Source organism: Ostrinia nubilalis, chromosome 16, assembly GCF_963855985.1.
Source record: "Ostrinia nubilalis chromosome 16, ilOstNubi1.1, whole genome shotgun sequence".
Classification (NCBI taxonomy): Eukaryota; Metazoa; Arthropoda; class Insecta; order Lepidoptera; family Crambidae; genus Ostrinia; species Ostrinia nubilalis.
In genome coordinates this window covers 13,447,531-13,474,428 of record NC_087103.1, presented here as the reverse complement: position 1 = coordinate 13,474,428, position 26,898 = coordinate 13,447,531, and the positions used below count along the sequence as shown (strand labels likewise).

Here is a 26,898-nt window from a genome sequence, read left to right as displayed (position 1 = left end):
CATTGCAGAAATCATCGCGCTAGAAAAAAAACGTGCTGACAGGAAAAGTTTTTGGCACGTATGTCTAATTGATAGCATTATAAACACAATTTTAAGTGTTTATTAAACTTCTTCATACAAAAATAAATCTTAGATGACTAAGGGTCATTTTTTTAAAGCATAGCTCAGGTCATATAGCAGGCAAATCAACTCGGAAAGGAATCAACAACGTATCGCCTTTTGTGACATGGAGGTAATAGTGGAGAGGAAATATAGATCTATACAAAAATTCGACAAATTAATGACAAACAGCTGTTTATCTCTTTCTAACTTACCCCTGGTGATGTATAAAAAAAAGAAATAGAAAATGTTTGGTCAGTACTCATTCTGGCAACATTTTCATGTGACGTCACTAACTACCTGACTTGTGCCGAGTAGGTGCCTACATACAAGATTTAAGAAAACAACATATTTATAGGCAATCAGCTGACAACTACACGCACACACACACACACAAATACCTGTCAGCTGATTGCCTATATTGCGGCCATGTTGTTTTCTTAAATCGTGTATGTATTTATAATGCGTGTAAGTGTGTGCGTAATGTACCTACCGAGTACGTTTATTTTAAAGTTACGCCAAGTCCATGAGACATTGATATACGTCAGTGTTTTGCGAGCTGTCATTGCCCTTCGCGCGCTGTCATCGGCGAGGCAAGGCGTTTACGTTACGGTGCGGATTGTGTGTGCGTTGCAGTATGGACTTTAGTTGACTGCCTTTATGAGCACTCGAACGACATAAAATAATATGATACATTTATGTAAGGGTATTTTAAGATCACAAAGTTGGCAACTCCGATAGTTGGACGAAAACCAGCGCAAAGACCCTATCCTGTTTGACACCTATAATAATTGACAATAGCTGGCTCGGCGAACTTCGGCAAACTAATGTGTGACGTGAAGTGCCAAATCGCGGAAAATGTCGGAAGAAATATACATGAATTTGCATGAATTATCATGAATAATAATAACCACTTTTCAGTGTCTTCAGGCAACTTAAAAAAAGTACATTGTGTGTTTTTATTATTATTTAGGCAGTTAAATACTGCACAGTATTTTTTACACAGTATTTTTTTATTTTTTTCCATAATACAAGAGTACGCGTGCGTGTGTCAATGCTCGCTCGTATCTCGTATGTGACGCCTTGTCGAATCGCCTCCTGTAGGTGGGCTATCGTGCGTGTTTTGTTTTCGATGTGAACTCGCGGAGATGAACAGGCCTGGTATAATTTGTTTGTTTATTTGATGAGCAATATTTCACCGCTATGTACCTACCACAAAGCTCTAAAAAGCTGGAATTTCAAACATGAAAAATAAGGATAACAACTTGACACGTCATTGTAATGCGAAAAGCTCGAGTTTCCAGGTACGACCATAAATAATGGCGTAAAAGACTTGCAAAACAGTAGAGTTACTCAAGCTTCCAAAGCTTTTTCAAGCTTTGTTGTAAAATATCGATTTACTCACGTGTGACTAAGTACGGGACTATTAAAACCTCTTGTCCTCACCGCTGCAAGTCCTGTGTAGCCAGGATATATAGCTTGACCGCCAATAAAAACCCAACCAGGGAAGGTCAAGTTTGTCCCGGGGGAAAGCCACGTGTATGTATAGCGGATAACCAGAATTACATAGACCTAAACGTAACGTACATATTTTATTGCACACTAAAAAGGTGTACAAATGCGGACATAGTGCCAAAAAGCATCATCTGCTATCCAACCATTGGTCATCGTGTGTTTTAGTCAAATAACGTCCATCCGTAGACGTAGCGTGGGCAGGCCTCCTACTAGGTGGACCGACGATCGGTACGACGGTAAAGGTAATTACCGTCCATCGTAAGTAATACATTTATTGCAAGAGCCTGGATGCGGGCAGCGCAGGACCGTTCATTGTGGAAAACCTTGGGGGAGGCCTTTGTCCAGCAGTGGACGTCATTTGGCTGAAACGAACGTCCATCCACAGCTGGACAAATGGATTTCCACAACTGGTTTATACAGAAAAAAAAGTAAGTCAGTAGTAGTTTCAGTAAAGCTACTGTGTAACTCTATCTTAGGTAGTTGGTCTCTTGTTATACTGCAGATTACATTTTTGTTGGTATTTCCGCTGTAAGTCCCACAGTATTTGGAGTCATTGATAATAAATTAATCACTCGACAAGGTTTCATACCGCAATATAAATAAATAATAAGAAGGAATGCGTAACTTTGTAATAAAATGTGCCCTTGACCAGTTTTGAATCACTGGAATTAGGATAATTACTGTTTAGGTGATTTATTAAAATAATCGAATTTTAAAAAGAATTATAGCTTTTTATAATGACTACATTTTTATGCCGGTCCCTCCATTTGTGGTTTGACCGACCTAGTACTAATTATTTTAGTTACAGACGTACAACTCTCAACGCATTATAAATTGCTAGTTTTTTGCATAATACGATAATAAGTCTAGCATGATGTGACTAGATTAAAACTCTCGCCTTTTGGCATTTTGTCTCCGAAGAACCTCCTTTTGTTGAAGTCGGTAAAAAATTCGTTTAAATGACAGAATCACACCTATTTTAACTGCATGAAGTGAACTGAAGTGTAAAGCTTTATTATGTTTATTTATTTATTTATCTTTAATAAAGAAAAAACAGCCTTATTTGAATACATGTAGCTTAAAACTACCATTACTGTCGTCTTTATTTCGGCTGCAATCTGCAACCCTTATGCAATAAGCTTTCCATCTTGGCTTTTTCTCGCCCTTTCCCTTGGGTATCATCATGTCTTTTTTGCTCTATCTATTTGTCTTTTGTACAGTCAACATACATCAGACTGCACATTTTTGTTGCAAAATGCGTGTACTTACTGACTACAACAATGGTCAATGCGGGCAAAATCAGATCGCGCTGCAGGTTTGTTTCTTACACCTACTGCATTGCTAATTTGTCTCTGGGTTTTATTCCCAGCATACTTTTTCTGCATTGCCCGTGGACATTCAATTACTTATTGATTTTTAAAAGCTCCCATTTACTTGCTAGCTATAGCATTCCTGAAAAATTTACTAGTTTAGGATTCAATTCGACGGTTCTAACAGTAGTCAATATAAATGTAATAAATTAATTTCATTTATGTATTCACGAGGTTTGTATTTATTATATTACGTGTTATTATTTAAGATACCACTGAGTGCAGAAATGGAAAAAAAATCCGTAAAAATAACACGGAAAAATTAATTGCCAATTCCCATTTATGGGCAAAGGGCAAGTCTATCTGTCTTAACACTCAGCGCAATATTTCACCTAGGTCCTTTAGTCCTTTATTACCTTATCGACATAAATCCGAAAAAACACAACAATGAATACAATATAAACAACATTTTTAAGGAACACAAAAGAAAATTGCAGAAAAAAATCTGCATTGTTGTGTTATCATCATTCCTCGTTCATGTACAATCGCAGTAACACCTTTTTGGCTATTTTTTTAAGTAAAATGGTGATAGATTTTACAGCTTTTTCAATACGGTGTTTATTGTTTTTCGGATTTTTTTAGTGTTTAACTGTTTTAATAAAGTAATTAGGTAACAGACCCCATAATGTGTCTATAAAGTTTTAGAGGAATTCAGTTACAAAGCTCGAAGAACTGACCGGCCATTCAAACTACACTCAATGAAGTGTGATTTTGTCGCATCACTAGTAGGTAGATCAACTGACATAGACTAAAAAAATCGTCAATATATCAGTTGGCCATATTTGTTTACATCTATGGAAATTTCTAAAAAATCAGACTGTATGACAAAACACAATAACCGCCTCTGTGGTTCAGTGGTAAGACCACTGCCCCAGACCCAGGGGTCCCGGGTTCTAAAAATTATGTAGAATCACCACGTGTGTTCCGAGCCACGAGGTTTAATTTCGTGTTGATACAGGTACCTAGGTACTTAGGCTTATTTTTATCGTCCCATCCATCCGTGCATTTATACAAAATACTTTGCTTAACTTGGGTACTTACAGCACAAAGAAATACCTTTTGTTATTACTGCAGGAGTAAACATCTACCTGAATCTTAAAGCCAGCTTCAAAGGATGCTCCGCGAACTTATTTCCTTTCAATTCACAATTTCTTTTGTGTTGCACTGTTCGGCATAAAATTACGTTATTGTCGCAATGAAGGGAAATAGGTATCATATTCTCTGTACAGATAGGTATCAACACAAAAACTGGGATTTTTATAAAAACTCATGGATGATAATAACCACCGTTTGGATAGGTATGTTATTTACTTATGTGTTCCTATACTTAGTAGGCATGGGGGTATTAGTTATCATCTGTAAGTAAGTAATCAGAGATAAGAACTTACCTATTCTCCAAAAAGTATGACTGCCGAGGAACCTTCTGTACTGTGACTCTACTGTGAGTAAGCCAATAACAAGGGTTGCACTGCCATCTAGTTAAGCAAAAGTCAAGCCTGAGTTTTCTTACAATAGACCGTGGTTGCAACGAGAGTCAGTCTTCGTTGTGTCATACAGATAATAGTCACTAGATGGCGCTATCTGGCTTTATTATCTAAATTGATCATTATGAATTTAATTAATTTATTATGAGGTAGTTAATGATGGTTTACGGTTACCATGATGTCAATTTTGCTATAATAATTATTACTTGTACTTATAATATTGTGGTGAATAAATTGTCTGTTCTCAATTTATAAAGTGGCAACACCATCAAAAACTGTCAAACAATCTGTCAAAATGGCACGTCAGCAACAAGATGTTGATGAACTTTTCGATGTTAAAAATGCGTTTTACGTTGGAAATTACCAGCAAGCTATCAACGAGGCACTCAGTATTAATGTAAGTAACCTTTCTGCTATTAAATTTTGGCTTTCATTTGTTTCTTTATTGCGTATTTGCAGTTTGTTGTGGACAGTGATTCATGCTTCGTTTCGGTTCATGTTTTCTGCTATTTAGTCTCATTTGTACTACTTTTAGACACTAATTAGCCCAAATTTACGTTTTAAACAACATATTTTACATACTTTCAACCTTTTCCAGGGCTCCACACCTCTGATAGCACTGCAGAAAGATGCGTTCCTATACCGCTCTTATATCGCCCAAGGCAACCACAGAATCGTGCTGCAAGAGCTTAAGTCTGCTGACCCTATGCTTCAGCCTTTGAAGAGCTTGGTGGATTATTTGTCTCCTGGAGCCAACAAGCCCGTTATTGTAGCTGATATTGATGCTAGAGTAAGTTGATGACTGATGCAATCTTACTGAAATTCTTATTGGAATTCTAAGCGTTAAATAATGACTTACTTTTGTAATTTTCCAGGTGGCTAAAGGCACAGAACTTGCTAATGAGATATTTTTGCTGGTAGCGGCTACAATTTACTACCATGAGGAGAACTATGAAGCTGCATTGAAGTATGTTATTAGTTTTACAAATCTATTTTATAATCTGTGTTTTAGTATTTATTGCCTCAGATTTGCCTAAGATTTTATTTATTTATTTATTTACAACGATGTAATTTAGATATTAAGCTACTAGGCTTTTTGATTACCAGATTTGATAAAACATGGATTGCACACACCTACACATTCTGTTATAAATCATATTTCATTAATAACAAATGGAATTCACTGCCTGCTGCTGTCTTTCCCGAAGACTATAATCCGGGCCTTTTCATGGTGAGAGTGAATAGGCACTTACAGGGCAGATATGTCGCACCCTTAATAATGACTGGGCACAACTCCAAAATTCAGTTTTTTGGGAAAAGCCAAAAAACCAATCGGCGGATCGCGGTTTTTTACATAATTGGCTCTAAAATCTTTATTTTATCAGCTACAACTTTCAAATTAAGCATACTTCATCACTGGTATCTGTTATATAATTTGACATAAGACATTTTTGAAAATATTGATTATGAGTATTTAAAAAAATTGTTTAAAAAAATATTTCAAAGTTAGGCCTTTATTTTACTATTTCTGTTGTTGTGATTTTGGGTATTACTTGTACTTGTGCCCATCTAATCCTTAGGCTGAATTGTTTTATATGGCATATTCCCTAATATTGCTCTCTAATATTAAAAATAAGTGTATTATTCAATTTTTATATTGATTTACGCCCAATAACATTGGGGACAGTTATTGTGTGGTATAGTAGCTTATAGCCAATTCAGTATAAGAGTAGGGTGCTGAATACTAGAAAATTATTAGATATGTCGAATTAGATTAAAATAAAGACTATTAGCTATTTCTCTGAGAAAACCGTCATGAAAATACTAATTTTATGCATTCAAAATATTTGTACTTAGATAGATAGGGACTCTTACCCTATAAAAAATATGCTTCTCATCAAATAAAGAAAAAACCTACAAAAACTTTTTTTGTAAGGTTTTCTGTTATGGATTTGTTCAGGATAATCACTTATTAAAGTCCAACAGCCAGTACCTTGGTATCTTTTTTCCACTATCCTGCTGTCCTGGTGGAAGGAACCGTTCTCCTTGTCCCTTACTATAATCACCCACATTATGTGGGAATCAGTTCAAATGGCTATTGTAAAAAATACAATTTAATACTCAAATTGGCGTGTGTAATTTTTGAAGGATTTTAGCAACCAATTTTGAACACAAGAATATCCATTCTGGTGTTCTAACATTCCCCAAAAAATATTTTACTACTAAAGCACCTTAGCCATGCTTCAGATTCAATTTGTGTTATATGGTTTACAAATACAGTGTTTTATAAGAGCACGGATTTGCAGTCCATCGAAGATAGCTGCTTTTAATTTTTCCGTACTCATCATCATTTTGCTTTTGATCATTTTAGTGATTAGAAAGTAGAGATGGGTTATACTAGGTAAATTTGATACTAGGTGCACCTATTCCAAGTATTTATTAATACTCGATCCAAATACCTGTTCCACCTAGTACGTAGTAATTTAGCATACTTGACGCGACTAGTGCGGACTAATCCAAGTAATATGGCTTTAAAATACAATTTTCTTTGAAAAGATACAACCGTAGTAAGTATGAATAATGCAATTTGAAATTGAATAATATTTAATATAATTCCTCCCTTCATACTTCAACAGGCTTTGGACTGTCAACTTAAAAGTTGGCGTATTTAAAAGATATCAATTTCATAAAAATATTTACATACTTTTTTCTTATTTACATGAATATGGTTTGACTACGTTTGTGTGCGTTTGCTTCGTCGCGCTCAAATTTGTTTGGTCAGACAGAGACGGAGTGAATCTCTACGTTCGCACATAAGCTTAGCGAGAAATACTAGGTGCGCGTAATACACGACTACGGATTACGCAATAATAACCTCTATTACTTTCAGGGTAGGGTCGGAAATCGTGTAATTTATAAAATACTAGGTGGATCAAGTATTTTTTAAAATGGAATAGGTGCCGCCTAGTACTGTAAAATACCTAGTGTGTGGATCTGTTCTAGTAAATACGTCTCATCTCTATTAGAAAGCTCAATACATATCTTTGGCCCTCTAAATAGAAGCCCTTTACGTCCTGCTTGACTTCAGTATTGCAAAGAGTCTAGGTACACAAGGTTTACGACGATATCGGACACCCAATATTTATTATTTTGTACAATTTTTATCCCAAAGTATGCTTGGTTTGTTATCACAAACTCCGTGATCTTTTTTCTTTGCTTTTGTGTACAATATTTGCCACATTAATAAAAACTGTTAGTGGTGTTAACACAAGATTTCATAAAAGAAAAAGCACTTTAGAACTTAAATTTAGACAAACTGAAAATTTCAAGGTCTAATAGCTGATCAGTAAAATTGTAGTAACTTAATACGTGAAAAGATAATTTTAAAATAAATTCGATGTATCCTCAGTCCTCAGAATCTGAGTGATTAATTAGCATCAATTTATGTGACCGTAATAAATTAATGAATAATATAATTGAAAATTATAACACTATCATATTAAAGTAATTCACCTTTTGGCTGACTAGTGCGTTTATTGATAAAATAAACAAAGAAAAAAGCCAATCAGAGCCCCGAGTGAACGTTAATTCTAAATTTAAGCCTTAACACGTAGGTATGTCTCTTATTTTATTAATCATTAGTTTATTTGTCGGGAAGTATTTCATAACCACAACTTTATTTCTTAGCATAGCGATAAAACATTATATAGGCTCCTAATCAACCAATAGGTATGAAAATTAATACCAAGAAGCAAATTACTTTTATAGGAGAGTTGTAAATTTAACTACAAACACCCATCCATGGTCCGCCTAACTAAAGTTAAAGTTATATTTTATAATTTTCTATGATTAACGGGACTTTATCAATGTAATAAAAAAGAAAATGTAACATATTATTAGAAATATATGAAATTAATTAGTCTTAGCTCACTAACACTTACTTAAAAGTTTGTCACACAAAGGTACAACTCCAAATTGGACCACTGTCGCGCGGGCCGGATTCGACAAATATCGGCATGTCTCTGATTCAGCCCTTCTAGCGGGAAGATAGACGAAAGTATGGAAGGGGCACAAAATGTAGAACTCTTTTATCTGATCATTGTTTTCGATTTCTGTGAAAGCCATCTCGTAGAACTGACGAAAATGTGCCTCTCTAGTACAAAAAGTAAAAAACCAAAAATTTTGAGTTGTGCCCCTATATTATTAAGGGTGCGATGTGCCATCCTAGACTGCATCCCACTTAACATCAGGTGCGATTGTGGTCAAATACCTGCCTTGTTATGCATAAAAAATAAAAACTTGTAATTTTTCGTTACAGGATACTACATGGAGCTGAATCACTGGAGCTTCGAGCATTCACCCTACAATGCCTGCTAGCTATGAACCGGCCTGACTTGGCGAAGAAACAGCTCAAGTTGCTACAGGATATTGAAGACGATGGCACTTTGACACAGCTCGCTCAGGCTTGGCTTAATTTGGCTCAGGTTAGTAAGGAGAAGGCAAAGAGTAAGATAGTTTGCTTGATAAATGTGGAAGATGGTTTTTTTAATAATTTTTTTTAGTTGTTTATTTAAAATTTAGTTTGAGAAGTGACTATTGCTAAGAAATTTTAATAAGATGATTTTTGTTGCACTCCTAATGCCTTACTGGCTGACTTCTAGCAGTGAAATGACAAATGATATTCCTGAGAAATATGTTCATATTTTTTATGGTTTTCAATTTATGTTGTCACTATTCATATGTTTTCCCTAAAGCAAGTCTTTGCTTAACTGTCTTCATAAACTCTTATTACTAGCTGTCCTAGTCCACAAACCACTTAGGTACTTGATACTTATTTAAAAGTGGAGAGAGAATAATAGTCTTGATCCATTTGTCAGATTCTGTAATTATTCCATTTTTGAGACCAGATAGTTGTTGTAACTTCCTTTAGTTTGTTTGTTGTTCCTTTGTTGTAGGTACTTGTTCTTATTTTTGGTTACAAGTGACATGTTTTGCAGGGCGGTCCAGGAGTGCAAGACGCTCACTACAGCGTGATGGAACTGGCCGAGCGCTTGGGAGCGTTGGGTGCGGGACCGGCCGCTGTTGGCGCCGCCGCCGCTGCTTCTAGAGGTAATGTTACGGATAATGAACTAGAAGATTTTTAATTTTCATGTCCCATTGAAACACCTACTGGTGACTACGGATTTTTCTTAAATTTGGATAGCAAAGACAAGCTGTAATATCACTTTTCCATTTTGGTCATATTTTACGGGCAATTTTGTTTTCAGGGCAAAGATTTTGAGCCGCATTTAAGCGGTACAAAACGTTAAAATGATGTTTTAATACATTTGCTTTAGAAAGAAGAATATTTATTTTTATTTCATCCTCACAAAATAATATAACATCTAAAACCAATCAACTTCGAATCGTATTAGAACGATCGTGTCGCTACATAGTAAGTGCCGCGCAGCGTCGTGCCGCTCAAAAGCAGTCTGACCTTTAGCCTAGGCGCTGACCATTGACTTTTAGTTGGCCGATAGTTGAGTCGCGCTGTTAATCAGTATGGAGATGCATGAAAGTGCGCAGTGCGCACATTACTCTGATTTGTTATCGGCCGATTCTTCATACAATTTGAAATCGGGCCCAACTATCGGCCAACTAAAAGTCAGTGGTCTGCGCCTAGGCGTAGAGAACTTGTGCCTAGTAAGGTAATGATGTCATCCAACAAACCATGGTTGCTATTGCAGGCATGTGGGAAGAAGCTGAACAGCTGGTGGTAGAAGCACAAGCGCGCGCGCCGCAGCAGCCCGACTTGTTGCTGGCGCAGGCCGTGGCCGCCGCGCACGCTGGGAAGCCTGCTGAGGTATGTGTGCTTTATGTAGTTGTAATAGAGACTATATTGGTATACATTGTCTGGTGTACAGTCGAAGGTTGAAGAATTTGAGCCGCGAAGTTTATAATGTAGACAGTTTTATTCTTAATTCTTAAAAACCTCATCCTTTAGCAGTCCACTGCTGAACAGGCCAGTACACGTATTTTTGGAGATGCCGCCGGGTAGTACTACTATCGATAATTTTGATACTATCGATATTATCCTAAGCGAAGTTCAACTAACAACAAAAATCATCTCTAATAATTTTACAAGCTTGGATGGGCCATGTCACTTCACCTAGCTGGACGGCGTCCTGCACTACACTTACCAAGTCCCAGGCTTTCTTGAAACTTCGACCAAACCATATCGCGTCGGCGATGGCGATTACTGTGCGTTCATAGATCTCCGCGACCAATGACAGGACGCGTTGATGTGAACTCATCGCTACAAAAGACAATGCCGGAAATTGGCGTCTTTTTTTTTTCGCGCGGCCATCGACCAAACCTTGTTTTTTTATTACAAAATAGTGTAATAAACCAAACTTACTATGACATATTATATACCTCTAAACTCAGTCTGAACTGAGTTACGAGCAGTAGAAGTTTAATGATTTTACATTTTAACTAGATTTGCTTTTCGCGCAAGTTTTGTAAGATATTGCAACAAAATAGTGACATTGTATGTGTAAACAAACAATACCATCCATTAAAGGCTCCAGACATAAGTCTGGAGCAGAATCAGCGCAATAAAAAATAGCGCAATATTTTGTTGCAATATCTTACAAAACTTGCGCGCAAAACGCAAATCTAGTATCATCAAACTTCTAACGCTCGTAACTCAGTTCAGACTGAGTTTAGAGGTATACATGTCATAGTAAGTTTGGTTTATTACACTATTTTGTAATCAAAAAACAAAGTTTGGTCGATGGCCGCGCGAAAAAAAAAGACGCCACCTTCCATACAAAATCTGGCATTGCCATTTATACACGGCGTCTGGTCGCCATCGCGCACGCAGGCTGCACGCGTTGGTTTGGCCGAACCTTAACAACTTCGTTTACTTTAGACTTAAGAATCTAAGATTTTCCTCTAAAATTTCAGGTCTCCAGCCGCTACCTAGCACAGCTCCTCGACAGTCACCCAGACCACCCATTCACAAAGGAATACAACGCCAAGAGCAACGAGTTCAAGCGGCTCGCCGCCCAGTATCAGCCCTCTGTAGCAAGTTGAACCTTGACGCAAGGCAAGAGAGTTTATTATTCTGTATCACTTATATCATGAGTTAAAGTTTTATGTACTATGGTAAATGGTATTTTATTTAGGATCCTTATCAAAGTTGACCTTACCTTGGACTGTATAATTTAATGGGACAGAGAGCATGTTATATTTTGTAGTCCTCTATCGTTTTGGCCAGGACGTAGAACTCGCGTAGCTTCTCTTCCCGTGGTTATAATGTCCTACAATTATTTTATATCACCAGTTGGCGCCACTTTAGGATGTCACTGTCACTTGCTAGTGGTGAAGACAGTGGCGCCAACTGGTGAGCGCTGAAGCGGTAGGACTCGCATTTGCACTCAGCAAGATGGCGTCACTGTAGGATGTCTGTCACTACTTGCTAGTGGTGAAGACAGTGTTGCCAACTGTTAAGTATACACCATAGCCCTCATTGACTACCTTTAATGACTGTTGGTGTAATAGTGTTTAAATGAAAAACAACATTGTCTGTGTGGTTTATTGTCAGTAGAAGTTGTAGTCCTCCGAGTCGTCAGTCCCTTGCTCCTCGGGCTCGTCGTCCGCGTCGCCGGGCCTCGTGGTATTTGCCAAGATATAGAATTCGCGAAGCTTCTCGTCCATTGCGGTCATGTCCTGGAATCATTTGATATCGTCAGTTGGCGCCTCTGTAATGTCACTGTCACTTGCTAGTAGTGCCAACTGGTGAGCGCTGAAGCGGTAGAAGTACGCATTTGCACTCACCACGATGGGCGTATAGCTTCTGGCCTAGAGGGAGGTGCAAATCGAGCTTTTAGGTCAGATAGTTTGATTTAGTTCCTTCAAAGCGACTTCCGGCAGCTGCCCAATGAAGAGAATTGCATGTTTTCCCAACATTGGTGTCTTATCACACAAGTTTAAGATAAAAAATATTAAAAAACTGACGTCAATTGCTAGATAAACAATACATAAAATTATACAACAATTATATCACCTGTGTCAGTCCTAGTGGCAGTTCCGGTGGTTCAGTCTCTCCCTTCACAAGGGACCAGTCGGTGGTGCCGTCAGTGCGGAAGAGGTCACCCGTTTGACCTGCAAAATCAAAAAGATGACAATTTGTAGTAATAGTCCAGTAGAATTAGCTTTTAAATCGGAAATAATTCCTACAAAAGATTTTATTGTTTTAATGGCTTCATTGGTTGCCCATTAAGACTCTCCTAAGTTTTCGACTTCGACGGAGTTGTGCTTAAGTGGCGGGGGCCCCCGAAAGAGGCATTTTTTCGGTTTTCCGGTTATACCGCGTAAAGGACTTACCCTATCAAAAAGTGGTCTTCATGACGGTTGAAGGGCACTTAATCCTGCATTGAATAAGACCAAATTCATATGTTTTGGACAAACCGTTCTCGCGCTAAAGTTCGGCAAAGTAGAAAATATACGTATAATTAATGACCCTCTCCACGTCCAATGGTTTGTTACCCACAGGCTTCCAAGTCTTGAAAAGGGCCACCTCAACCAGTGTAACCCTATCAAGGCTTACGAGCTTGATGCGCCTATCCTTGTTCGTCCCAGCCGTTCCTTAACTGCGGTTGCTGCACCTCTTCCTGGCACTCACCTGAACGACTCTGTGTTACCTACTGTGGCTGCCCCTCTTCCTTGTATCCTCCTGCATGACTACGTTGCCTAGCCGTATGCCTGGTCTAAGGTTCGACACCAAAAATCAACAACAACAAGTTCATATTAAAACGCTGAAGAGTTTTTTGTTTGTTTGTTTGAACGCGCTAATCTTAAGAATTACTAGTTTGATTGAAATCATTATTTTTGTGTTGAATAGCTCATACATTGAGGAAGGCTATAGGATATATACAATCACTCTACGACTAATAGAGGCGAAGCAGTAAAGAAAAATGTTGCAAGCACGGAAAATAGTATTTAAACTATTTTCACGCATACAAAGTTGATTTTGTGGCGTCGAACCTTGGACCAGGCATATAGCTAAGCAATGCAATCGTACAGGAGGGTACAAGGAAGAGAGGCAGCCACATTAGGTAACACAGAGTCGTTCAGGAGAGTGTCAGGAAGAGGTGCAGCAACCGCAGTTAAGGAACGGCTGGGACGAACAAGGATAAGCGAATCAAACTCGTGAGCCTTGTTAGGGTTACACTGGTTAAGGCGACCCTTTACAAGGCTTGGAAGCATGTGGGTAACAAGGGGTGCGTGACAGTTTATATAAGTTTATATGATATAAATTCATTTCAATAACGTTCATATTGTATAATAAACGTATGTTATAATAACACTTGATATAATTTTTTAACATATAATGTTTACTTCATATAATAAATCATTTCTAATAATGTCATTTCATATACCAATCATAACGCATAAAGACAATTGGTATAAACCTTACTTAATCTAAGACTCATTTGATGTAATTTTGTTTAATATAAATAATATTTCATATAACCATTACATAAAATAAATATTATTTGTTATAACGACTATTTGGTATACTCTTTAATTGATATAATTTCTGATAGATATAACTTTTAGTGTTCTTCTTTAGCTTGACTTATAAATGACTTTAGTGACAAAAACGAATCGCCGTGAAACCGACTCCACGTAGTCTTGTCGGCCCTACCCCTAGAGTGTAATTTAGAAGCGCGTAGGCACGGAGGGGCGAGGCGGCCCGCGGGCTGAGGAGCAGGTGGCTGGAAGCGAGGCGCCGCGGCTGAGGCTGGCCGGCGAAGCCGGCCAGCAAGCCGAAGACTCGGTGTCGAGCGAAAGCCATCTGCGACGATTAGCACGCGAGGGACCGCCAGAGCCCCGCAGTGCCGGAGCCGTGACAGAAGTCTCAAGTTTTTAGTCAAATTTGCATGCTGCATGCCTGCATGCCTGCTTGCTTGCTTGCTTGTTTGCTTGCTTGCTTGCTTGCTTGCTTGCCTGCTTGCTTGCTTGCTTGCCTGCTTGCTTGCCTGCTTGCTTGCCTGCTTGCTTGCCTGCTTGCTAGCTTGCTTGCTAGCTTGCTTGCTAGCTTGCTTGCTAGCTTGCTTGCCTGCTTGCTTGCCAGGTTGCTTGCTTGCTCGCTTGCTTGCTTGCTCGTTTGCTAGCTTGCTTGCTTGTTGGCTTGCTTGCTTGCTGCATGCAATACTTATTATAACAATTGAACTTTATATAAAATTAATGTTATATGATTTAAGTTTTATAGGAAAAGAATTTTATCTCATTTGATTGTTCGACATTTTATTTTTATATGATTTGAATGTTATTTGTTTTAAATAGTATACGTTGTAAGTTTTATAGAAAATATTCATTATATCAAACCATTTTATATCAGTTGTAAGTTATTTGTCTAAAAATTATTCGTTTTAAAATTATATTATTCGTTTATTATAGTAAATGATTATTATATTAAATGATTTTATATAATTTGATGTTATATCCTCTAAGTATTATATGATATGTAGTTATATCATACATTACACACCCGGTAACAAGCCATTGGACGTGGAGAGGGTCATTAATTATACGTATATTTTCTACTTTGCCGAACTTTAGCGCGAGAACGGTTTGTCCAAAACATATGAATTTGGTCTTATTCAATGCAGGATTAAGTGCCCTTTAACCGTCATGAAGACCACTTTTCGATAGGGTAAGTCCTTTACGCGGTATAACCGGAAGACCGAAAAAACGCCGCTTTCGGGGGCCCCCACCACTTAAGCACAACTCCGTCGAAGTCGAAAACTTAGGAGAGTCTTAATGGGCAACCAATGAAGCCATTAAAGCAAAAAAATCTTTTGTAGGAATTATTTCCGATTTAATCAATTTTTGTGTTTAATTCTACTGGCCTATAAGTCTATGTCAAGCTAGCTAGCACATCGACGGCGAGTTAGTATGTCTACGTCAATCGAGCTAGTATGTCTACGTCAATCGAGCTAGTATGTCTACGTCAAATAAACTAATACGTGAAGCGAGCTACTTGACTCGTGACGTAACTTCACATGCACACGCAGCATTTCATACTAGAAGTATAGGCGCGTGTAATATAACGTCACGCTCAGCTAATTCCATAGAAATCTTGAAGCCTATAGGAAGCTACTGGTCAGTCTGGATAACATTATTGGGGGAGGTAGTTCAGAAGTGTGCTGCGGACGAATGTCAAAGTACAATAACTCGCGACTCCGTTTCATTGAGCTCCGGTGAACACCGCCGGGTTTTAGTGGATAGGCCCCCCTCCCCCCGCCTTCGGCCTTTAGTAAGTAGAATCTGGCCGCCAGAGTCCTACATAACCCACTGGTCGTCCTCATAGGCCAGTGAATATGCACAAAGAACTTCCCGACGGAAAAAAGGCGCATATAAAATGATATCACGCTCAGCTAAGTCCATACAAATCTTAAGGCTGTCTACTGGCCAATCTCAAAATCATTGGGGTAGGCAGTTCAGCAGTGGAGGACGGACGTCCTGTGGTTGAAATAATGATAAAGTGAAAAGTACCTTGCGGTGTGATGACCACGGTCGCTACCTCCTTGACGAGTGGCGGCGCTGTGTAGGCCTCCAGGTCTTGTTCAGTACTTTTCTCGCGCTCCAAGCGTTCCTGCTTGCGCTGGTGCCGCCAAGCTTTCTGCAGGTTGAAGCGTTCTGGCCTGGAATGATATACAATGTCATGACCATGAGGCTATTTCATATGAACACAAGATGTGAAACTTCAGATCGTGGAAACGATCATCAAAAGCCTCTGCAGGGCTACGATGTGCACCATGATATAATCGACACAGACATTTTTTCTCCAACTGATGCCTCGATAAAATATGTTATCATGGCGTAAATCCTAGTTCGCCTAGTTTAGTATGAATTGCTACCTATAGAAGGTCAATTCCTTAACTCTTTCTATAACTAGTAATCAGGATAAAATTACACAGAAACGGCATTAGACGTTACAGTACATATTTTCAAATCTGAAGTACTTTGTAGATAAATCATACTTACTGTTCTCCATCCTTGTAAACCTTCGCCTCTAAGTTCCTAATGTCATGCCGTACATCAGCTAGCAGTAGCAGCATCAGATCCAGGGAACCTTGAGGGCCCCGAGCCCCTCGTGGGCCCCGGGGCCCGGCGTCGCCTTTGGGGCCCTCCATGCCTGGCGCTCCAGCGGGACCCTGAAACGGTTACACATATTCTTGATTTAGTACATAAAACGAGCCGTATTGACAGCAATAAATGGTTTTTTCCATTGACTAAATGTTAGGTTTCTTTTCTTCTGGTACTTATCAGTACCAGTCGGGACCTGTGTTATTCCGTAATATAGCTTACCCTAAGAAAAAAAGTACTATCCCACATGATTCTTCGGGATAACATCATAAGGTGACTTAGTTTCTTCCGCCACTTCTCAGCACCAGCCCATATGTTGTCCCGAAGTGGTGGTAGGGCAAGCTATATTTGGGACATGTATAAGTGCCATTTGCCAGTACAATTTAAAGTTGAATTTTAATCACTATAGGTACATTGGATATCTATTCATTTTGTAACAAGTTTCCTTTTTCTTCATATAAAAAATCAATGGTATTGGAATACGTTTTCGTCTTTCTTATTCATATTTACCAACCCTCGGACCTCTTTCACATCGGCAGTATCCTCCTTCAAGCGGCGCAGTGGCGTCCAGCACTCTGTACGTCATTGTACCCTCTGCAAATCTATCGCCGTCTGAAAAGTGCATTTCACATTCATCTTCATTTCAGCTACAGGACGTCCACAGCCGAACACAGACCTCCCCCCCAATTTCATATCTAATATTCAGTAATGATAAAAAATATGCTGTATATACCAGTTATTTTACGAACCGCGAGCTAAAATACAAACAACACCATCTGTTGGTGGCGTTTGTAACTGTTTGCTCGTTCAACAAGAAAGAGCAATGTTACAAGAGTATGGTTTTCATAGTATCAGATGATTAGCATGTTATCAAATGATTAGCCACTCTTGCAGCAAAATTTTGGGCTGACACTGTATAGGTTTGTTGCCGACACGACCAGAAGAAGGTTTTCCAGTGTCATCATTCTGAAAATTAGTAGGTGCCTATTACTAGAACTCGTTTTTTCTCGTAGAGTGCAAATCCTTTTTAATGATGAAATATGCATCGTGCAGCTGAATTACCCACCTTCCTTCAACATAGGGTGTTCCATAATCTTCTTCAAGGCCTCCTCGGTTGTGCGGAGCTGGTCGCTTAGCTGCTTCACCCTCCTGGAGAGCCAGGATACCGTGTCACAAGGGGCGTAGCACCTGGATGAGGCCCGGATCAGTGGCAGTGGTTCCTGAGAAAGTGGAAGCAAAAGAAGTTACAACAAATGATGAGTAGAAATAGTTTTGCTGCCAAATTGTGATGAACAATCCAGATGGAGTGCTCTGCTGCTAGAAGTTAATGGAAAAGGATATGATATGTCCTACACGTGGTGAGTTTCAAAGAAAATAAAATAAAACTATTATTTTTTCAGGACTTTTTTTCAGAATTGTTGTCTTCTCATCTCAGAATATAGGGATCAATTCTGCTAGTGTCGACCACTGGTCGAAAGACGTAGTGTAGACAGGCCTCCCACTAGGTGCACCGAAGATCTTGTGAAGGTCGCGGGAAGTACCAGGATGCGGCTAGCGCAGGACCGGTAGTTGTGGAAATCCTTGGGGGGAGGCCTTTATCTAGCTTTGGACGTCATTCTGAGGCTAGTTGAAGGCTTGCCCACGTCTTCCGGGCCGTTTTCTGCCCCAACGTCCATCACCTTTACGAACCACTGTCTAAGGCATCAGTGTAAGAGTAGACCTCAGATCATAGAAGGGAATAGATATGAAACGAGGGCGTGGTGCGTGACTCCGCTATATGCCCAGAAACGAACATCGCCCGCAAAGCCAGTAGGCCTAAGATGCGCACCGTGATAGGCGGTTATCACGCCATTTTATCGATTTTGCCCATACAAATTGACGTCGATAAAAGTTATCACGGCGTGCATCTTAGGCCTACTGGTTAGTCGCGATTCAGTCGTACTGAGGACATGTTGTCCCTTCTATGGTCTGAGGGGTAGACTCACTGGTATAACGATAGGCACGGGCCGCTCGCAGGCGCGTCCGTCCCGCGCGAGCGTGAGCGGAACGGCGCACGCGCAGTGATGGCCGCCGATGTCGTTAACGCAGCGCTGCTCGCAGCCGCCGTTGTCTGTGGCGCACTCGTCTACGTCTGTGCAATGTTGTTTTTTTCAATATTGCAAGCTTTTATAAAGACTGGTCATTAAAAAAAAGAAACATTGAGTTAAGTCCAAAACTCCAAACATGTCAGAATGTGGGGTGTTAGGTTTCGGTCCTTGGTAGTAGCTGATGTTTTATCAAAACTGAAAACTATTGCATATTTATTCACTTAAAACAGCAGGCAATTGCCTAGACTTGTACCCACAAGAAAGCTGTAGCTTTGCCTGCCTGATAAAAATGTTTCAAAGTCCCCTATATTGTATTTGATTCCATTTTGTTCAGTGACAATAGTATTATGAGTAATCAATACCGAAAATCGTGAATGTAAAACTAAATCTACCCCCTACTAGGAGTTAGTTAATAAACCAACAGATTTGATTTATCTGGAGCTAATTCCAAGGATCGTAGCTTTAGATAAACATTTCAAGCTCAGCTTAAAGCTGTTTATTTTAGGCGAATGCACGAATCGCGGAAGTTTACATAAGGGCGTGCTTAGTGTAGACATGTTGTTTGAAAACATTTCTGGCTACCAAGTAAATTAAAGTAAGTCTTTGAACTTAAGTTCATTTCTTTAGATCAGTAGCAATAAAAATAAAAGACTAGTATGATTGCTAACTCTTCTGTTCAATTGTTTGAGTTAAAACAACTGAGGTCACACATAATCCTGACACTGTGAGCCGCAAAACGCGTCTGTCGCTGCCTAAACACGTCTTTTGTATCATCATCATTTCAGCCATAGGACGTCCACTGCTAAACATAGGCCTCCCCCAATGCTTTCCATGTTGCCCGGTTGGTAGCGGTCTTTTGTATGGGGGTCTCGAAAGACGACGGCTAGCTAATAAACAGCGCAAGATTTCATTAATATCCCTATTAAATCCTCCGCTTTCCTTTGATACCTTTTGGACACGGTGCGACGTCCACCCACAAGGTGGACCCACGACCTGATAAAAGCAGGAATGCAGGCCGCTACCAACCGTGCGATGTGGAAGTCATTGGGGGAGGCCTATGTTCAGCAGTGGACGTCCTGTGGCTGAAATGATGGACACGGTGCCTGAAAAAGACCAGTAACATACCAACGCAGTAAGGCTGCTGCTTCTTCAAGTAGTTGGCCTCGTGGAATTGGAAGCCTTTGTGGCAGGAGCACCAGAGCCGCTCGCCGCGCACCTCGCACGCCTGCTCGCACAGGCGGAGACTGCATGGGTCCATCGAGTTCGGGATGCATCTGAAATATGGCAACACCACCATGATCAGCCCTGCTCGCATAGGCGCTGGCTGCAAGGATCCATCGAATTGGGGATGCATCTGAAATATGGCAACACCAACATAATCAGCCTTGCTTGCACAGGCGGAGGCTGCAATGATCCATCGAGTTGGGGATGCATCTGGAATATAGCAACACCTTCATCATCATAATCAGCCCTGCTCGCATAGACGGAGGCTGCATGGATCCATCGAATTGGGGATGCATCTGTAATATGGCAACACCAGCACCACCATAATCAGCCCTGTTCGCACAGGCGGAGACTGCATGGATCCATCGAGTTGGGGATACCTCTGAAATATGGTAACACCATCATCATCGTAATCAGCCCTACTCGCACAGGCGAAGGCTGCATGGATCCATCGAGTTGGGATGCATCTGGAATATGGCAACACCATAAACAGCCCTGCTTACACAAATGGAGGCTGCAAGAATCCATCATCCATCGACTTGGGGACAGGTACATCTGGGATATACGGCAACACCGTCATCATCATCGTAATCAACCTCGCACAGTTGCTCAAGCTTCAATCAACGGACTTGGGGATCAGAGGAAATTGGAAAAGACAATGCCGGAAATTGGCGTCTTTTTTTTTTCGCGCGGCCATCGACCATACCATGTTTTTTGGATACAAAATAGTAAAATAAACCAAACTTACTATGACATGTAGGTATACCTCTAAACTCAGTCTGAACTGAGTTACGAGCGTTAGAAGTTTGATGATTTACATACTAGATTTGCTTTTTGCGCGCAAGTTTTGTAAGAAATTGCAACAAAATAGTGACATTGTATGTATAAACAAACAATACCATCCATTAAAGGCTCCAGACATCAGTGTGGAGTAGAATCAGCGCAATAAAAAAATAGCAAATACAAATACAAATACAAAATCATTTATTGTGAATCATAGGTAAAATGGTGACATGTTACATTAGGTAGTAGGGGAGAGGGGGGCAGCTTTGGACAGGGGCAGCTTAGAACAAATGAATTTAAAAATCACTGGTTTAGGCTACAATGGTATAAATCATAATTTATATTGCCAGCACTGATGCGCATAGCCGTCACATCTCATTTTTAATATCTAACTGTAGGTTAACCGGCAAAAGTGGTTTTTTGTTTTTGACTGCCAATTTCGCACTTTTTTATTTTGGTTCTAAGGATTTTGTGGACGTAGTTTTATAAAATAGTGAGTGGTTTGTTTACTATATGGAAGTTTAAATAGTTTCAATGAAGATTTGATAAGAAATTGCGATATAAAAGTATGTTCCGTTATTAAATTTATGTTTTTTTCTGGAAATATACCCATGGGGCAGCTTTGAACGAAATGGTTGGGGCACCTTTGAACTTTATAAATTTTCTTTTTTAAGTAGTATTATGAAACCTTAAGTTTTCTAATACTTCGTAGAAGGTTTTTACATAAAAAATAAGCAGATTGCTTTACTGTGACAGATAAAATTTCAAGCTGGGTGAAGTCCGGGCAAAAGCTAGTTTTAGTAGTTGATTGATATTTTTTAAATTATGCAGTTTTGTCTTTGATGTGTCATTAAATAGAAAGTTTATTAGTATTTAGTTAATTGATATATCTTATATTTACTTTTTTTTAATAATATCCCTAAGTTTTGTGTTACTTTGTACAGAGTGATGTAATATAAAATAAACATGTTAAATTGATCCCAAATGACACTGATCATTTAAAATTTTGTTTATTAATTATTTTAAAAATACACATTCATAAATATTCAGTTTTATTTCATTGAAAAAAATACTAATTCAAAACTGCCCCAGGCGTGTTCAAGGCTGCCCCGACTACGGGGCAGTTTTGAACGTTTACAGGTCTGTGCAAAAATCTAAATATCTTAATAAGCGTTCATGAATAATTAAGAAGAACATCATTATTTTGTTGTGTGATAACCATGACCTCTAACTAGGAAGAAAAAAATAATGAAATCGTTCAAATTTGGAAGATATTTAATAAAGTATGAAAATTGTTCAAAGCTGCCCCCCTCTCCCCTATCACTATGTTTGGTCAATGGCCGCGCGAAAAAAAAAAGACGCCACCTTCCATACAAAATCTGGCATTGCCATTTGGCCTACACTCCCGAGTTCCCACGCTGGCGGGTTCGGGAGAGGTAATACCAGGTGGGTGTCACTCTGGAAAATTGGAATTTCCCGTTTTCAGGAGGTGTATGACTAGGTATAAGTTGTCGCTCGACTCGTGAGATTGGTGACCCTACTTTCCATATATTTATTCTGTGACCCCGCCGTATCTTAAGAAGCCGATCTAGGTACGCGATAGAAAGATACGGCACGTTGTAACTTGTAGGTGAATCACATCGTTACGCCTTTTGTTCATTATTGTAGTCTATTATTTAGCAATTATATCAAAATTGCTGAGGCAGATGTGAACATTGGATTTTGATTCAAATCCAAAGACAAATAAGCTGAATTCATTCAAAGGAATCGCTAAATACGCAGCATACAGCCATCTTCGGCTGAATTATAGGCGTCTATAAAAGTATTATCGCCTTATTCAAAGGAGCATTTTAATTCACGTGTATTAAGTAGAGTCTGTTCCACTACGATTAGATAGGAGACACACAAATGATAAATGTCTGGAACTATTAACCACACTTACCTCCCAGAAACATATCTGTGTGTGTCACAGCACCGTAGTCTGATGCAGGGGACTTCGGCCCCGTTCAGTTGACAGGTGTCCCTCGTGCGCAGGACCTGGTCTGTAGGGCACACGGTCCGGTAGTCCAGCCTGCAATGTAATAAGCATGTTATAGATAGGGCTCTAAGGCTTATAGTTGCATATTCAAATGTTCGCTTTTGTCCGTAACTTCGCCCGCTGTTAGTTACAGAAAGTATTGCTGTGAAGTTCTGACAAAATATGCGAATATCGGAATTCCTTAACCCGTCTGATTAGTGGTGAATGCAGGCCAAATCCTCCATTTGCCTAATAAATTAGAAAAGTCGTTCTCCTGCAGTGGAGAATAATCAAATACCCGACGATGCTGATAATAATTTAATAGACATTGAGGTGTCACTTTCACATTTATTATAGGTATGTAATATGTATTTGTAACCTACCACTTCATGTTTTTATTGTCCAATTACTTTAAGGTATCAATATTGATTGTTAGCGTACCTATGAGTACGTACTTACTACCTTTCGTTCGTTCGTTCGTTTCAGCCAAATGACGTCCACTGCTGGACAAAGGCCTCTTCCAAGGTTTCCCACAATGCACGGTCCTGCGCTGCCCGCATCCAGGCTCTTCCCGCGACCTTTACCAGATCGTCGGTCCACCTAGTAGGAGGCCTGCCCACGCTACGTCTTCCAGCCAGTGGTCGCCACTCGAGAACTTTTCTGCCCCAACTACTACCTTTATTGACATAGGAATCTAGGAAATTTCCACGAGTTATTTGAGCATGTCTTCTCATTTTCTATATTTACGATACCTCGTAAATTAAAATAAATTATAGTCGTCTCTTTTAATTAGCTAGGCGTAATTAAGTTTACGCAATCTTATACTCCGCAAACTTCAGGGAACTTTTATGTTATCAGACGCCACATCGTACTATATTTTGATAAGTGACATCAGACCTACTTAATTATAACATGTAGTAGGTAGCATATTATCATGGTTTCAAAATAAAGAAGTGACATCAATGAGGTTCAAGATCATCAATTTAGGTTCTGCACGCCTATACTTGGCCTGCTTGGCCATTTAGTTAGTAAAACTAGCGGCCGCCCGCGACTTTGTACGCGTGGACCCCGTTTTACCTCCTTAGGGGTTAAATTTTGCAAATCTCGCCGTAAAAACCATCCTTGGACTTCAACGAACATTAAAAAAAAAAGAATGGTAGGTAAATTGGTCCAGGCGTTGCTGAGTTATGCGCTTACCAACACATTTTGGAATTGAATCTCCGAGAATAAGCATCGTCGTACAAGCTTAATTTTTCAGGGAGGGCCTGGCTCCTGACATATCACGATTCCCCATTGCTTGGTATCATAGCCCAAAATCCTTGGCGGGCACCAGACCATTCTGGGGTAACTTAACCCCGGCGATGACTTAGAAATTCGCTCTATCCTACTCCATCATCGCTTACTCATACAGAGCTTCGCTTGACTGATATATTTTCTAAGATAGTTTTTCCAACTTGTGCTTTCAGCAGAAAGAACAACGATTACATTATGAACACTGGAGCATATCTTGAAAGAGATCGACTGTCCGCGTGCGATATTTCACACAAGCACCCGCGATTGTACGGTATGAATGCATTTTGTTCTCGGTAATCGAGCTGTCATTGACCTTTGCACTTATTTTTGTGTCGTTCGATAAAGTTGATAGGAAGTTCTTGTTTGGTTGTAGAAATCGTAATTTAATGAATGAGCCTGACCCTGTGCCTCAAAGGCTAAAAAGCCGAAGCAATTTCGTAAAAAGTGTGTCCCCTCTCCTTCATGACGATCGGTCAAAAGAGAGATGCAGGTTATGGCGCGAGAGAGCTGATCTCCCCTGTCCTTTTGTCCCTATGTCTGAGAGTCCTCCACCTGGACATGAGCTCCCCTGGCTTACCTGGAAGTCTTTAAATGCACTTCGGACGCAGGTTGGCCGTAGTAAGGACAATTTGGTCAGGTGGGGATTCTTGGACAACACGGAGTGCAGGTGCGGTTTTGTTCCCCAGCCGATGAAGCACCTGATGTCGTACCCTGAGTGCCCAAGCAACTGCACTAAGGAGGATTTGATGAGTGCTGCTGACTACTTATTCTTTAAATCGAAAAGCTTTATCTAGAGCCAGCAAGAACAAGTCAACACTACGAAGGAAACATTTATTATTATTGATATTGTTTATTTTACCGTACCCTTGTAAATATAGTAAACGTCTTGGATTAATTAAGATGCACATTAATTTTGTAATAATTTAGTGTAATTTTACTGCTTGGCATATGCACGGGACAGGATACAGCTTTCTGGACCAAAATATCCGCGTTGCTAAGCTTTTGATGTATTTGATTAGCTACAGGCAAGATTGCTCATCTTACTATAGAGATGATCAAATTAAAATTAATGTTGAATTAAAATTGCTATCGATTTGTCTTTCATTCATCCTACATCAGTCATCTATAGAACTTGAATTTACAAAAACGCATAACGAATTCCTGTTCAACGTTCAACTGCTTTAAAAAAGTTGTGGGATCTTAGGAAGAAACCGATTGATAGTGATTCATCGTCCTTGGCCACATTTCTACGAAGTCAGAGTTGAGTGATAGCCGATAAACTAACATTTGATCGCCACTATACCAACTATACTGACCTATATAGTAACATATCGTTTACTATGGAAATAGCATATCGTTTGCTATGAAAACAGCAGCGATAGATAGTGAACTAAGTTTTTTATTTTCAAATTATCGATCGAGTTTAATTCATTAACCAAGATCCCGTTTGAAATGTAATAACATTTGCATTATTTATGACTCAAACAAAAGCCTGTGTTTTCATCATGCGGGACTCAAAGGAGCGATGTAGGACGTAAATGGTACTGTATAACTTCTAATCTTCCTTAAAGTTTTTCCAAATTCTTCCTATTTGGTATTGACTAATACTAAAATGTATCTTCCACCATTATTGCAAATAATTACGATACCCACAGTAATTATCCCATGGAATATGCACACTTTTATTGATCTTCAACATAAAAAAAATATCACGAACATAAAATATTAAAAAACACTGCACACCCACTCACACATCAATCGCCTCTTCGTACGAAGTCGTAGCCACGTCCTCGGGGTGGTACCCTGGGGCGGCTAGTGTGCCTAGGGCGGCGTGCCCTAGGGCGGCGTGCGCTAGGACGGCGCCCACCAACAGGCAGGCCACGGGGCCGGGCGGCGCACGCATCGCGACTGAGCGCTGCGCCCGCGCAACTGTGCTTTGACAGCGTATTGTAATACAGGATGTGTTCCTTTACCAATACAACAGAGTTCATGTTCATATTGTTCATGCCTGCATAGTTTAAATTTGAGATTTTTATTACTTTAGAAAAAGATGGCTGTTGCACGTTAAATAAACACCACAAATGTGTTGTTTTATGGCGATTCTTTCAGCAAAGGTTTACTTTTGAAAGTCAAATTACTTATTAATCTTTACGTTCCAGTATCTCAAATCAAAATGCCGTTCTTTGCATGAGATTAATTTGAAATAGAATACTCGTAGTACCCCTCGTGGGTAACTACTAACTTCAATCTCACATAGTGGAAAGACTATGAAATTCACCGATTCAGCAGATTTATTTAACGCGATTTAAAAACACCATGGAGTGAGAAAAGAGAGGTGAGAAGAAATTTCGATTCCTATGAATTTCGAATAGGCAAAGAAGTCAAAGTAAATAATTGCATTAAAGGTTCCTTCAAGAAATCACAAAGTAAACCATAACGAAATTTTCGAATCCATAGCGAAAACTGCTGCCAAAAACTTGGTATCCTCTTGAAGGCAAGGCAGTACTTCTCCAAGAAACAACCACCATATCATCCTAGACTCACTTAACACCAGGTGCAATTGCGATTAAATACCTGCCTTGTCTTACACAAAAAAACCACAGTGTTTAAACGAAACATAATTATTCGGACACCCTGTATATCGTCGAACGAATCCGCTGCCCAGCTGCATCGTAATCAGTGCGTAATGCAGCTAGTATTAATTAAGTAGCCAGTGCAAGTGCACAAACGCATCTGATTCAACAGGCGTACTGGTGGTGCCTCGTTAATATTTATTAGTAAGGAATGCCTTTGTCTGTTAGTGTAGGTTTATTGTGTAGATAAATAGATAACGGCCATTTAAAAGCTCTGGGTCATAGGAGACTTTATTTTATTACAAACCAGCA

At 39.5% G+C, this 26,898-nt stretch overlaps 2 protein-coding genes and 1 long non-coding RNA gene across 3 annotated transcripts; 1 reads left to right on the top strand and 2 right to left on the bottom strand.

Moving 5' to 3' along the window:
- Positions 1-4,734: 4,734 nt before the first annotated feature.
- On the top strand, positions 4,735-11,622 carry LOC135079177 (coatomer subunit epsilon). The gene is made up of 7 exons (XM_063973766.1): positions 4,735-4,865; positions 5,067-5,258; positions 5,344-5,435; positions 8,787-8,952; positions 9,466-9,577; positions 10,195-10,310; positions 11,417-11,622. The coding sequence occupies exons 1-7, from the start codon at positions 4,764-4,766 to the stop codon at positions 11,543-11,545; spliced, it is 909 nt and encodes a 302-aa protein (XP_063829836.1). The 5' UTR covers positions 4,735-4,763; the 3' UTR covers positions 11,546-11,622.
- Positions 11,623-12,034: 412 nt separating this feature from the next.
- On the bottom strand, positions 12,035-12,612 carry LOC135079452 (uncharacterized). The gene is made up of 2 exons (XR_010258802.1): positions 12,519-12,612; positions 12,035-12,181 (listed from the first exon to the last, which is right to left on the bottom strand). It is a non-coding gene; the product is annotated as an uncharacterized LOC135079452 (long non-coding RNA).
- Positions 12,613-15,655: 3,043 nt separating this feature from the next.
- Positions 15,656-25,916, bottom strand: LOC135079564 (collagen and calcium-binding EGF domain-containing protein 1-like). Its single transcript, XM_063974215.1, has 9 exons — positions 25,765-25,916; positions 22,646-22,774; positions 19,822-19,970; positions 18,595-18,740; positions 17,676-17,829; positions 17,124-17,203; positions 16,508-16,677; positions 16,016-16,164; positions 15,656-15,666 (listed from the first exon to the last, which is right to left on the bottom strand). The coding sequence occupies exons 1-9, from the start codon at positions 25,914-25,916 to the stop codon at positions 15,656-15,658; spliced, it is 1,140 nt and encodes a 379-aa protein (XP_063830285.1).
- Positions 25,917-26,898: the final 982 nt, after the last annotated feature.